This window comes from Myotis daubentonii, chromosome 9 (genome assembly GCF_963259705.1).
Source record: "Myotis daubentonii chromosome 9, mMyoDau2.1, whole genome shotgun sequence".
Classification (NCBI taxonomy): Eukaryota; Metazoa; Chordata; class Mammalia; order Chiroptera; family Vespertilionidae; genus Myotis; species Myotis daubentonii.
This window is the reverse complement of record NC_081848.1, coordinates 19,164,166-19,177,936: the sequence shown is the minus strand read 5'-3', so window position 1 is coordinate 19,177,936 and position 13,771 is coordinate 19,164,166. Positions and strand designations below refer to the sequence as shown.

At 38.5% G+C, this 13,771-nt stretch overlaps 1 protein-coding gene across 1 annotated transcript in view; it reads right to left on the bottom strand.

The window, feature by feature from the left end:
- Window positions 1–13,771, bottom strand: part of PGR (progesterone receptor) — a 69,003-nt gene that overhangs the window by 6,499 nt on the left and 48,733 nt on the right. Inside the window, exons 5-6 of the mRNA XM_059708072.1 lie at window positions 5,063–5,207; window positions 3,460–3,590 (exon numbers count right to left, since the gene is read on the bottom strand). Of these exons, the coding sequence (XP_059564055.1) occupies window positions 3,460–3,590; window positions 5,063–5,207 (276 nt within the window). The remainder of the gene's footprint in view (window positions 1–3,459; window positions 3,591–5,062; window positions 5,208–13,771) is intronic.

Sequence of the window (13,771 nt, the reverse complement as noted above, 5' to 3'; positions counted from 1 at the left end):
GCAAGGGACCCCTAGCTCCTGGGACTGCCAGCTTCGACCGTGCCCAGCTCCCATCGCTGGCTCCACCCATACTTCCTGCTATCACTGGCCAGGGCGGAAAAGGCACCTGATTCTCCGATCATGGCTGGGGGGCAGGGCAAAGGCGGCCCCAGGGCCGCCTTTGCCCTGCCCCCCAGCTCTTAGCTCCCCCCTGGGTTTCCGATCACTGTCAGTGGCAGGGGGTTTCTTCCTGCTTTCCCTTTCGCCTCCCTGCATTGTGCCTACATATGCAAATTAACCGCCATCTTGTTGGCAGTTAACTGCCAATCTTAGTTGGCAGTTAATTTGCATATAGCCCTGATTAGCCAATGAAAAGGGTAGCTTGTACGCCAATTACCATTTTTCTCTTTTATTAGTGTTGATTTTTCTTTCTGGCTAAACAGATTCTGCAGAGAAGAAATTTTCATTTTCCATATCTGGAGGATATAAGTTTGGAAGGCAAGGTTCTGGGAGACAGGTGGGAGAAGTATGCTGTCTCAAAATTTGGCAAATAATCTTAATCTGTTTTCAACATGGAAACCCTCACCCTCAACAGTACCTGTGGTTCACCAATACAGCTTTCTTCTGTTATATCCTCTTCAGGGAATAATTTACAATCTCTGTCTCAGTTGGTGAGAAACAATTGGCATGGTTGGGTGATATTTGGAAACTGACTTTCAACGGAACTCCATTTTTAACTCTACCTTCACTCTCCTTTTGAAAACTCGTAAATGTCACCAACTGAACAACATGCCAGAGGTTCAGTGATACAAATAAAGGCACTTCTTGAATTTTCTTACTTCTGGCTTAGGTATGCTAAATTGGTTGTGCTTGCTAACTTAAACATGTTTTTGCTATTGACTCCTCTCTCATCCTCTTTTCATTTTTATTTTTAAAGATCTCATTGCTAATATTTTAGTGTAGTTTTAGAGGAATCAATGGAAAAATGTATGTGTTCAACCTGCCATATTTTCCTGAAGATTCGTATTTTAGTTTATAATGGAAAATGGGAGGCTTAAATTCTTATTCATCCAATCATCAAACTTTCCTTTTGCCAACTTACTTATTGCATTTTTTAAAAGGTTTTTTAAAATTGATTTTTAGAAAGAGAGGAAGGCAGAGGGAGAGAGAGAAACAGTGTTTGGCTGCCTGCTTCACACACATACCCGCCTCCTAAGGATAGAGCTTGCAATCCAGGCATGTGCCCTGACCAGGAATCAAACCAACAACCTTTCAGAGCAATGCCCAACCAACTGAGCCACACCAGCCAGGGATCACTGCATTTATTTTTAAAATATATTCCTTATTTAAGATTTCAAAATTATTTATATTAGTTTTAGTTTGTTTTTCACTAACTAAATTTAAGTTTTAACTAAATTTAAGTTAATTATCTGGTATTATCTTAGAACATAATTTCAGATAAATATCCAAACCAAGTTTTTCCAAAATATACAGTATTTTTCCAACAATGTTTATTCCATACTCATTGATTTGTGATGTTCATATTATGGTATATTAAGTTCTAATATGTACTAGTCAGACTTGAATAACAGTTCAACATATCTATTCTTTTCTCACACTGTATTAATTATTGTAGCTTTCTAAATTCCCTCCCCTGGCTCCAAATTTTCGTAATGCATACCTATTTATTCCCTTCCTTTCCATGGCTCTAGTGACTGTGGGAGTATGTGTCAAGATACAGCCTCCATTTGCTTGGGCACCAGGCGATGATAATGAGCAGAGCCCTCTTGTTGATTTGCATTAAACATGTAGTGGGAAGAACAAATACTCCGAATTTTGTTGTTGTTGTTAAGCTACTGAGATTTTGGGATTTTTTTGGTCATAATGGAGTCTATCCATAAATACATAATTATGTTAATAATAAATAATTTGGGAGATAATATAAGACCATCTATGGCAGAACTGATTCATTCTGTCGAGAAGGGCAGAAGTTAACTGCTGTAATATTAAATTTATGCCATCTGACTCTTTTGGCCAGTCTCATATCAATGCCCTTAGTCCACTTTATGCACTTCATCAAATTAGGCTTGAAGGTCTTTGCTCCAGTGGGTTTTCCAGGGGGAAAATAGGCTATAAACCCTTAGATCCTGAATCAGTCCCTGACTTTTCTAAGGGTTTAGCTTTTCTGCCTTTACTCTTGATAGGTTACTCCTATTTGAGATGTGTGCACTAGAAAGAAGCTCCTGCAAAGATACTGCAGAGAAGACCTTTGGCTCACCTTCTACCTAAGACCTTAGCTTTCTGTTGTTCTCTTTCAGATCAGATCACTATGAATGGAGGATCGATTCAAACACTCTGGTTGATGGTGCATGGAAAGAGCACAGAAAAGGGTAAAAGGTAAAAGTGGTTTTAAAAATTTTCTCACCCAAACCCTTGAGGATCCACTGAGACAGAGGTACACTGTTCTTTGTGTACAAAAAAAGAGAGAGAATTAAATAAAATGCCCCTACTTTCTGGTGACCAAAGCTATGCTTCCTAATACACCATTTTCTTTTTCTTCTGAGTATAGAGCTCAGGTGTATTTCCCAGCCTCTCCTGCAGTTAAGGTGGGCCATGGGAAGTGGGTGGAAATGACATATGGTACGTCCAGGTTTCCCCTCCAAACCTTTCTCACTCTGTGTTCATTTTCTAGTCAGACCCGGTGGCACACTCCCAGCTGCTAGGAGAGGGTGGTGTCCCTTTAGGAAAGGAGCCTGGGTTTTCTTGCTAACCTACTGGACTATGGTTGTGAGCGATTAACTGCTATTGTATTATGCTGCTGTTCTTGGTAGTTATTTATTACAACAGCCTATCCTAACATAGAGAATGATTCCAAACAAAATTATGTAGTTTATATAGTAAATCCTTGGTGGGGTGGGTAGAGAGAAGCATAGTTTGTGTCTATGCAATATTAATTAGTTTATAATAACTTAAATGTGTGAACATAAAAAAAAAATCATTTAAGCCCTAACTGGTTTGGTTCAATGGATAGAGCATCAGCGTGTGGATTGAAAGGTCCTAGGTTCGATTCCAGTCAAGGGCATGTACCTTGGTTGCGGGCACATCCCCAGTAGGAGGTGTGCAGGAGGCAGCTGATCGATGTTTCTCTCTCATGGATGTTTCTAACTCTCTATCCCTCTCTCTTCCTCTCTGTAAAAAATCAATAAAATATATATTTTTAAAAACCATTTAATGTTTTATAAAAAAATGGAATTGGTTGAACTGATAGGTTATTTTTGTATTATGTGTTAAGTAAAACCTGATAAATAGGATGAAACTTTATTAACTTCTATAACAGTAGAATGGGTGTTTCTCCTTTGCAGTTACAATAGAAGATTCATATCTCCTGTATAATCATATAATCATATAGTTGTTTGAAACTTTCCTAATGAATAAAAAAATAAAAAAGTAAGTATTTTATATTACGTTACTTATACTCACTTGTATTAAGGAGTAGCAATACCTTCATACAGAGGAACTCTTCATGGCTAAGTTGAAGCTTCACAAACTCCTGTGGAATCTGCCACATGGTAAGGCATAATGAATAGAATGATAATTCCTTCATCCGCTGTCTTCCATCATACACAACACCCAGAAGAAAAAGTAACAGGGAAAAAAATTCGCAGATGTATATTAGCCAGTTCATGTAATTTATTACAGAATATGAGATTTAGTACTTACCTTATTTATTATTAAAAATGACTTTTCACAAAGAAGCAATGATATTTGGAATTTTAAACGTCAAAATTTTTTCACAATGCTGAATTTTTGAGCTTAAAAAATTTTAAAGTTAGAAAATCATATTAAATACCCATTGACCAAGGTTAACATTTCTTTTTTTTATCATCACACCAAGAAGTTGTAGGAGTTGAAAATGTGGAACTAAGGAATGCTCAGGAAATAATTTATTTACTGATGGACTCCTTCTGTGAAAAAAATATATGAATTTTTGTGTGCAATCCAATAGGAGAATGGATTTTCCTCACAGAAAGTATAGAACAGTTCAGGGGTGCGATTCAGAGCATTCAGCTTGCACTAGTTACACTGTGAACTACTCTAGGAGAAATGTATGGTGATACAGAAAAAAGAACATCAGGGAGAATTAAATAATTGACAAAGTCAAACACAAATTCTGAAGGTTGAGGACATTTTAAAAAACTATTTCCTCGACCATGTACTGTTTTATAATATTCACATTAATCGCATGATGCTAACAAGAATAATGAAGACTAGATTTTGACTCAGAAGAGTGAAGATTGAGATTGTCACTCAGATCCTTAGGTATGTTATGCGATTCTTCTGAGCCTCAGTTTCCTGAGCTGTAAAATAAAGGATATTAATTCCTTATCAATTTCAAAGGATAATAGGATATAAAATGGATTACAATATACAAAAGTTAACTATAAACTGTCAAGATTTATATGTTATGTTATAGAGTTCTGAGTCAACATTCACCATGAAAATAGTATAAATATTTCCATGAAAAGATTCTGATTTAAAGATTATATGTAGAACATTAATTACAGAAATTTAAATATAATCAAGCAAATTAAAATATTTATCTTTCAATTTTAAAAATAAATCCTCAGTGTTGTTTTTCCTCTTAATGAGAGATGTCTTTACCTTTTGAAGGTAAATCAATATTTTCAAGCAAATTATTTATAATTTACTTCATTATCTTCATTAGCACCAAAGAAATTTTAATTTGATAAATAAACATTTAATTTTGTCTTTAAGTATATTTCTTGATATATTCCTGAAATTTAAAAAAATTGCATTTCAAACAATTACTATACATTGAAACAAAAGGAAAACTCTCCATATATCAAATTAACTGATAAGATGGTATAATTATATTAATATTGTCAAGCTATAATTGATATGAGATAATATCAATCGATATGAGGTAATTCTGAGAAATCTTTCAAGAAAACTATTACTTAGCACATTAAATGTATGATTATCTGTTGAAATGTAATTTTCAAGATTATCCTACATACATACTTATGCTAATAAGGACTACAAAAGTCAAGTTACTACTTACTCGTTTATTATTAGATCAGGTGCAAAATACAGCATCTTCCCACTGACATGTTTATAGGATCTCCACCCTAGTCCAAACACCATTAAGCTCATCCAAGAATACTGAATGAGAGTTATCTGGTCATCAATATGTAAGTTTCTAAAACCTACAAAACAAATGAAAGAATAAAATGATCACAAAATCACTTGTGCTAAAAATGTTAAAAATAAATAGAAATTTTAAAATAAATGTGAGTAGAATAATATGATATTTTCAATTTTAATACATTGTACATTAAAAATCAGCAATTTTGGAAAGCGTTAAAAATAGTCACTGTGATTTATCATTCTGGGAATTAACTAATTGAATCAACTGTCCACCACTCACTCATGTAACACTCATTTATTGAGAACTATTTATGTTTTGGTCATTAAAATGCTAGGGTTACAACGGTGGGTAATGCAAAACCCTTGCCCCTACAAGAATCTCATAAGTCAATAGGAGAAACAAGCTCACAGTGCAATGATAGAAAAGCTTAAGGGAGTACACCAGGCAATTGGAAGATCAGGAAAAATGCACTATGAGAAAAAGAGATAATTTCCAGGCAGAATATAATCAGTTTGTTAAGGAACCTCAATTCTTTAAGACATAACCATAAACTGGTAGGAGTAGAGAGAACAGAATGCATCAAAGAAATATTTAAAAAGTAAAATCAGCCGAGGCCGGTTTGGCTCAGTGGATGGAGCGTCGGCCTGCGGACTGAAGGGTCCCAGGTTCGATTCCGGTCGAGGGCATGTGCCTGGGTTGTGGGCATATCCCCAGTGGGAGATGTGCAGGAGGCAGCTGATCGATGTTTCTCTCTCATCGATGTTTCTGACTCTCTATCTCTCTCCCTTCCTCTCTGTAAAAAATCAATGGAATATATTTAAAAAAAAAAAAAAAAAAAAGTAAAATCAAAGAAATTTGGCAAATGATTGTGTAGGTAAGAGGAGAAAGTTGCAAATAGATTTTCCAGTATTTTACTTGAATAATGGATGATGGTAACAACATTAATGTGATAAAATAAAGAAGGAGAAATAGGCTAGAGAATAAATAGTAAGTTTGGATATATTTGAGGGAACTCTGAAATATCCAGATAGTAGTTGGATATGTAAATTAGAATAATGGAGAAATATTGAGCTAAAAATATAAAATTAGAAATTATTTGTATTTGAATGTAGCTAAAACAATGAGAGTGGAAGAAATCTTTTATTATAGGTATTGAGGAAAACTAGTGTCTTAGAACATCAATCACTTTCCACCGAGCTATTTAATAACATCATATATTCCCCCTTAGAATCCATTGAAGTACACCTACAAGTGACCAATTTAAAAAACAAAACCAAAGCAAGCTTAATTTCTTAAATCTCGAGGGAGAAAGACATTTATTTCCTGATTCTATTAATCATCTCAAGGTCAGTGGCAGAAAAGGTTATCTTCTCTCCATACACTTCACATAGTCCCATATTCATGTGAATGGTAGAAATGTATACATTTCTTATATATGTTATCTACCAACAAATATGTATTTGTCAAGTATGTGTGTCCAAAATATATTTCATATATGTTATTAGAGATATATATAACAGATTATTATTTCACATATATGGAAAATGTCAGACTCATAGCAAATTAGGTTCAATTAATCAGATATATTAAAGATTAACATTTTTCACTATCTTCCCTGATACATTTTTATTACCTATACCTTTCTTAATGTTATAACTTTCTATAGAGAGCATTATATAAAATTAAATATTTGCCTTACTATGCTATATATTGTTTATCATAGGGCTTATGTTAATTTCTGAGCAATTTTTAAAATATGATAAAGTTACATAAGTTATTTCGTTTGTTCTTTAAAAAACAGATTTGACTTATACTTACATATTTGCATTTATTTTACCCTTTTTTACAATCTGTTTTGCATTCTGGAATTATTAAGGACTAGAAATTATGAAATACTGTTGTTATATTATAATATAAAAGACAAATCTTGTTGAAATAACTTAAGAAATTACCAATATTTATAGCAGAAAGTATACTCTTTCCATTTAACAGAATGAAATCCAACTCAGAAAATAGCTTTATTTATTCAGTCTTTTAGGGAGCTTATCTGTGATAAATGTACAAAGTTAAATTGACTTGAACATGCCTGGTCCAGAAGTGCAATTTTTCTCCAATTAACTGTAATGTCATTCATTACTTCATACTGAAACAAAGACGGGAACACGGAGATCAAATTCCCATTGATGATAACAATCAGGGAACTTAGTACATTTGAGATGCTGATCAAAATGGAAACCTTCACATTGAGAGTGATGGATGGCCCCTAATTGTGTTTAACAAGAAAAATACCCTCTCTTTTTATGTGACTTGACCTGATAATTTTGACAAAAGCCCTGTTACAAACTGTGCAATCCTTACTGCCTAAAAAAATTAAGAGTACAGTAAAGTCATGGCCTGTATGACTTTCTAGGTTCTCCTATCTTCCAGAGTTCTCATAAAATATTTAGGTTTGCTTCTGTAGAAATTGCCATGTATTCAAACATTAAATCTACAACAAAGGCAGAGCATTAAATACCTCAGTAGCTTCTGACACAAAGTATGAACTTTGAGGAGCACAATAAAGAATTAGCACAATAAGTACAATCCTAATATACACTTGATGACTTATTAAAATAAGAACAAAAACTTGATGTTTACTAGTAGTCATCTAAGACGGCATAGTTCTTTTCATATCAAAGCCATAATTTAAATTTCTATGATTTACCTATTTGGGATGAAGCATTATGTTTGAAACTAGGCATAAAGATTGAAAAGATGCTGTTTCTGTCTTTAACACTGGCGAGACAGATAGAAAAGAGGAACATAATTATAACTCGGAGTAATAGTGGTGTGATTGACAAAGGCAAGGGTGATGCAGGACAGCAAGGGGGCCTTGATTGAGTCTGGGAAGGCTCAGGGAAATTCTAGGGGAAATAACAGGTGATTAGAATCCTGAAGGCAAATTAGGGACCAGCCAGTGGAAGATGTAGAAAAGAAGGGCCTCCAGGTAGGGAGAAAAATATGGGCAAAAGAAAGCAGGAAACTGAGCAAAGAGCATTGTGGGAATTGAATCTGAGAGCTGTTTGAAGAGGAAGAGTGGGAGGTAACATTGCAAATTCAGGAGCAGGATCACAGAAGGGCCTTGGATGATAAGTTGAAGAACTTTGGACTTTGTTCTGAAAAAGAAAGGGAATAACATAATTCATTATAATTGTTTTAGAAAGATGATTTTGGAGGCAGAATAGAGGGTTATTTGGGGAAAGTGTGGAACTGTTATAATAGGCTGTATAGGAGGAAAGGAAAGTACACCAGAGATCTAGGAAAAAATTATGAGGACCTACACTAAGTCAGGGCAGTAGCAGTGGAGCATGTATAATGAATCATAGCCTACCTAATAAAGAGGGAATATGCTAATTGACCCTCACACTGTCGCAAAGATGGCGGTGCCCACAGCCAATAAGGAGGGAATATGCTAACTGACTGCCACACCCTCAATGATGGTGGTGCCCACAGCCACAAGATGGCAGCGCCCAGTCCCCTCAGCCCCACTGGGGCAGCAGGCATACAGCATGGCCGGGCCACCTTGCCACGCACCCGCCTCCCGAGTCCCCCAATCCCCTCAGCCGCCCAGCTGCCCAGGGCTGCCCGAGGCTCAGGTAACCAGGTCCGGCTGAGGCTTGCGCTGCCGGCAGTGGCAGCAGCAGAGGTGTGATGGGGCATCGCCTTCCCCTGATCGCCAGGTTGCCTCCCGCCCTTGAGGGCTCCCGGACTGTGAGAGGGGGCAGGCCTGGCTGAGGGAACCCCCTCCAGTGCATGAATTTTCATGCACCAGGCCTCTAGTATTTAATAAGTAGAGATAACAGAATCTGATAACTCATTGGACAGGAAGTGAAGGAGAAAAGTGAGCAGAGGACTATACCCAAGGATATATCCCAGATGCCATTCCAAAACATAGAAAATGGCTTTAGGTTTATGGAATAGGTTTATGCTGACTTGGAAGTTCATCCAGGTGGGAATGTATAACAAGCAGTTGAAATGCATGGTCCAATAAGTTCAGTAGAGGGTCTGGGTTGATACTATGTATTCAGGAGTCATCAGAATATAATGGTTGCTGAAGACAGGCTATGAATGAGTTCATTCAGACAGTACAGAGTGAGAAACTAATGCCATATTTATGGCGTGAGCAGAAGAACAAATCTACAAAGGAAATCTACAAAAGAAAATATGTATATTGAGAGAAACTTATCTACCTGGCAGGGAAGCAATGAATGCCAAGGGAATAGTTTAAGCAAGAAATGGTTTTGTCAGTGGCCTCAGAGGCAAAAACAGATCCAGAGACAGAGAAGCATCGATCAGATGGTCAAACCTCAGAGGGAAGGTAGGGGAGGATGAAGGTAAGGGGGCAAGATCAACCAAAGGACTTGTATGCATGCATATAAGCCCAACCAATGGACACAGACACCAGGGGGGTGAGGGCATGAGTGGGGGGAGGGGGGAGGGGGGCAATGGGGGATAAGGACACATATGTAATACCTTAATCAATAAAGAAACTAAAAAAAGAAACATGGTAATGACTGCTAGTATTTATTTGATTTGGTAAATAATTTCAGTGGAATAAGATGTTAGAAAAATCATTTTTGAGAGTATTATTAAAGCCTAACTTTACTCCTAGTAGATTAATCTCATTTCTTTCCTAACACTTTTTTGGGGAAGTAATTTGATTTATTTATAAAGAAAAAAATCCTTTATTACACACATAGGCAACGGCTGTCACTGACTCAGAAGCTATTTTGGCATGCTTCAGAGGCAGAAAGTGACTCAGTCTTCTGCTACTGACGATTGCAAGAAGTCTGGCTGAGACCAAGAAGTATTTATTCAAAAATGTAATGTTTAAAAATGACAAAGCATTGACCTAAGTAGATTTTTTTTCACCAAATAAAAAGAAGAATAAAGATAAAATTATAAAAAGGAAATATTATTCCAAAACCTCTCTGTCACATCACCTCTGCTATAGCAGGGGTGGGGAACTTTTTTCTGTCAAGGGCCATTAACATCATTCATGGGCCATACAAAATTACCAACTTAAAAAATTAGCCTGCTATGTTTGGTCAAACATTTAATCAACTCACCCCTAATGCCTTGGCAGAGCCAGACCAAATGATTTTGAGAACCTTTATAGGGCCCTTAGGCCAATGTTCCCCACCCCTGATATACAGGATGAGGAATATTTAAAGGTGAAACTGATTTGGGAATGAGTACTTATTAATTTAACTACAGGTCTGGTGCACGAAATTCGTGCATGAGGGTGGGGGGAAGGAGGATCCCTCAGCCCGCCCTGCACCCTCTCACAATCCGGGATCCCTCAGGGGATCTCTGACTGCCAGTTTAGGCCTGATCCTGAAGGCCTAAACTGGCAGTCAGACATCCCTCTCAAAATTCTGGACCACTGACTCCTAACTGCTTGCCTGCCTGCCTGCCTGATCGTCCCTAACCATTTGCCTGCCTGATAGCCTCTAAAGACCTCTGCCTGCCTGCCTGATGCCCCTAACTGCCCGCCTGCCTGCCTGATCATCCCTAACTGCTCGCCTGCCTGCCTGATGGCACCTAACCACTCTGCCTGCCTGCCTGCCTGATCACCCCTAACTGCCTCTGCCTCAACCCCCACCACAATGGCTTCATCCGGAAGGTCATTCAGCTTTCCGGTCTAATTAGCATATTACACTTTTATTATTATAGACTAGGGGCCCGGTGCACGAAATTCGTGCACTGGGTTGTGGGGGGGGGGAGGGCGGGGGGGAGTGTCCCTCAGCCCAGCCTGCCCCCTCTCACATACTGGGAAGCCCTCAGGCGTTGACCCCCATCATCCTCCAATCGCAGGATCGGCCCCTTGCCCAGGCCTGACGCCTCTGGCCTAGGCGTCCGGCCCGGGCAGCGGGGACCTGCAGTGGCAGCGGGGGCAGGGGGGCCGCGATCGTGCGGGCTCCGCCCCTGCCCCTGCAGGAAGCCTCTGGCTGAGGCGTCCGGCCTGGGCAGTGGGGACCCACAGCTGCAGCGGCCCCGCGATCGTGGGCTTCGCTTTAGGCCCAGGCAAGGGACCCCTAGCTCCTGGGACTGCCAGCTTCGACCATGCCCAGCTCCCATCGCTGGCTCCACCCCTACTTCCTGCTATCACTGGCCAGGGCGGAAAAGGCACCTGATTCTCCAATCATGGCTGGGGGGCAGGGCAAAGGTGGCCCCAGGGCCGCCTTTGCCCTGCCCCCCAGCTCTTAGCTCCCCCCTGGGTTTCCGATCACTGTCAGTGGCAGGGGGCTTCTTCCTGCTTTCCCTTTCGCCTCCCTGCATTGTGCCTACATATGCAAATTAACCGCCATCTTGTTGGCAGTTAACTGCCAATCTTAGTTGGCAGTTAATTTGCATATAGCCCTGATTAGGCAATGAAAAGGGTATCGTCGTACGCCAATTACCATTTTTCTCTTTTATTAGTATAGATTTCCAAAGCCTATCCTGACTTGTAAGACTCTGCTTGATCAGCCCATAACTTACGGCTCTTAATTTATTTTCTGCTACTCTCCCCAATATAAATTTATTTTCAGTGGTGTTTTTAATATTTGAGTGATGAAACCTTTAGGAAGCTAGTACTTACTGGAGCAGTGTTTGAGAAACCATTTGCATAAATATATTTTCTCAATAAGCAGCTATTAAAAAGTTATAATATATTTTATGCTACTAATGAACCCTCATACTTGAAAAAATTGGAAACCATTCTTATTCTGGCCTAATTTATTATTCTCATTATATCATCAGCCACACTATCCCTTCTATCTGGAATGCTTTCCCTTCTTATCATGAATTATCAAAGTCTCATTTCTAACTGAAGGTGCAGTTAACTGACACCTTGTCTCAAGCCTTCTCTCGTTCCTGAAGCCAAAAATGTTCTCCTGTCCCATTTTCTTTATATCTGTATCTATCTCACTTTCCCTGTAGTTGTTTGGGTATCTTATCTATCCCATTGGATTGAAAGTTCCTAAACAGAAAGAATATGTCTTGTTTATTTTTTAAATTTTGCAAATATTGTGTTGCTTCACCATTGAAGTTACAGCAAAAAAGTCTATGTAAAAATCATTCATATATAGATGCAGTGTATCCTCACAGGTCATTTGTAAATGTGCTATCATGAGGGAAAAGCATCTTTCAAGCATCCTTTAAATAATGACAAAAGAAAAATTCTGAGATGTACTAAATTAAATTACAGTGGGCCAGAGAGCCAGAGAAAGAGGAAAGAATGATAAACTAATCAGTAGCTGTAGGCCAACTAACATACTACTCACATTCCTGAATTTATGTTGGAGCTTTGAATCAACTTCCAGGTGGCTATTTAAAAAGAAGTAGCCAGACACTACCTCATCCAGCTTATGCAATGAACTTTCAGGACTGTTGCAACAGCCAATCAAAAGTAGTGACCAGCCCTCCTTGATGGACTGTGCACCTATCCTAGAACTGCCCCCGCTTCATGTTTTCCCACCCGCCCCCTTATCTGTTGTCAGTGTAAAGTCTTTCAAAAACAACTAACCTCTTTCTTCCTGAAAACGTAATGTATAAAAGGAGGGTGTTCTAGGAGGGTGGACATGTCTTCTCCATCTAGCCCTGCTGCTGGTGGTTTAGACTTCATTCCCTAGGGCCCGGTCCTTTTCTAGCTAACTTTGGCTACATAAACCGTTTCTTTTAGGAATGCTTTCAGCTGTGAATGGTTTTTGTTATTGTTGTTGTTTAATAATAGAAAAAAAGATATCTCCGAAATATTATGAAAGAGATGTTAGATAAACTGCAATTATTATAACAGGCCCAAGAAAATAGAAGAGCTAGACAAAAAAAAAAAGAAGAAAAAAGAAAAAAAAGAGGAAGTCAACCTGGCAACAAGAATCCGCTCATGCACCTCAGATATGTGTCTTGAGGCCCTCAGGCATGCTGTCACCTTTGTTATGATGAGCATTTTAAATCTGATCTTAATCTGACTTCCCAAACACATTTTCTTATTGTGAAAGAATGACCTGAATATACAATATGTTTTCCGAGCAGTGTTTTTTTGTGTACTTCAAATAAGTAAACTGACATTCTGGTGTGTTAGGAAACTTCATTTAACAAAAGTCTTATCTTTCATAGAGCAATAACATGTGAATGAATGGAGATTCAGAGTCAAAAGGGCAGAGTAGTTAAACTCTGAACTTACCACTTCTCACAACCATATCAAAGCTACAGCTAAATTATAGAACAACTGTCATTGAGAACCTCCCAAGGATTAGCTTAACAGAATTCCTTAGTAAGCATATAAAGAAAAAGCCACTTCAAGATGGATAGGAGGGATGGAGATGTGATCCAGACAGATCCCACACCCATGGTGTGACAATGAATAAATGGGAGGGATATCTTGGCCATGGAAGCCACCTAAGGAATAAGGAGTCCAAACCCCATTCTGGGTTTTTCTATGTCAAGAAGAGGAGTTCTATAATATCTAGCTTTGAAAACCATCAGGGATTCTATCCCACGAGAGACAAAAGGCTGCAGGAGATTGAGATGCTGCTATTAAAGGGTTCACACACTTAGTTACCCCCTCCAAGTTCCAGGGCAGGGGCAGCAGTTCAAGAA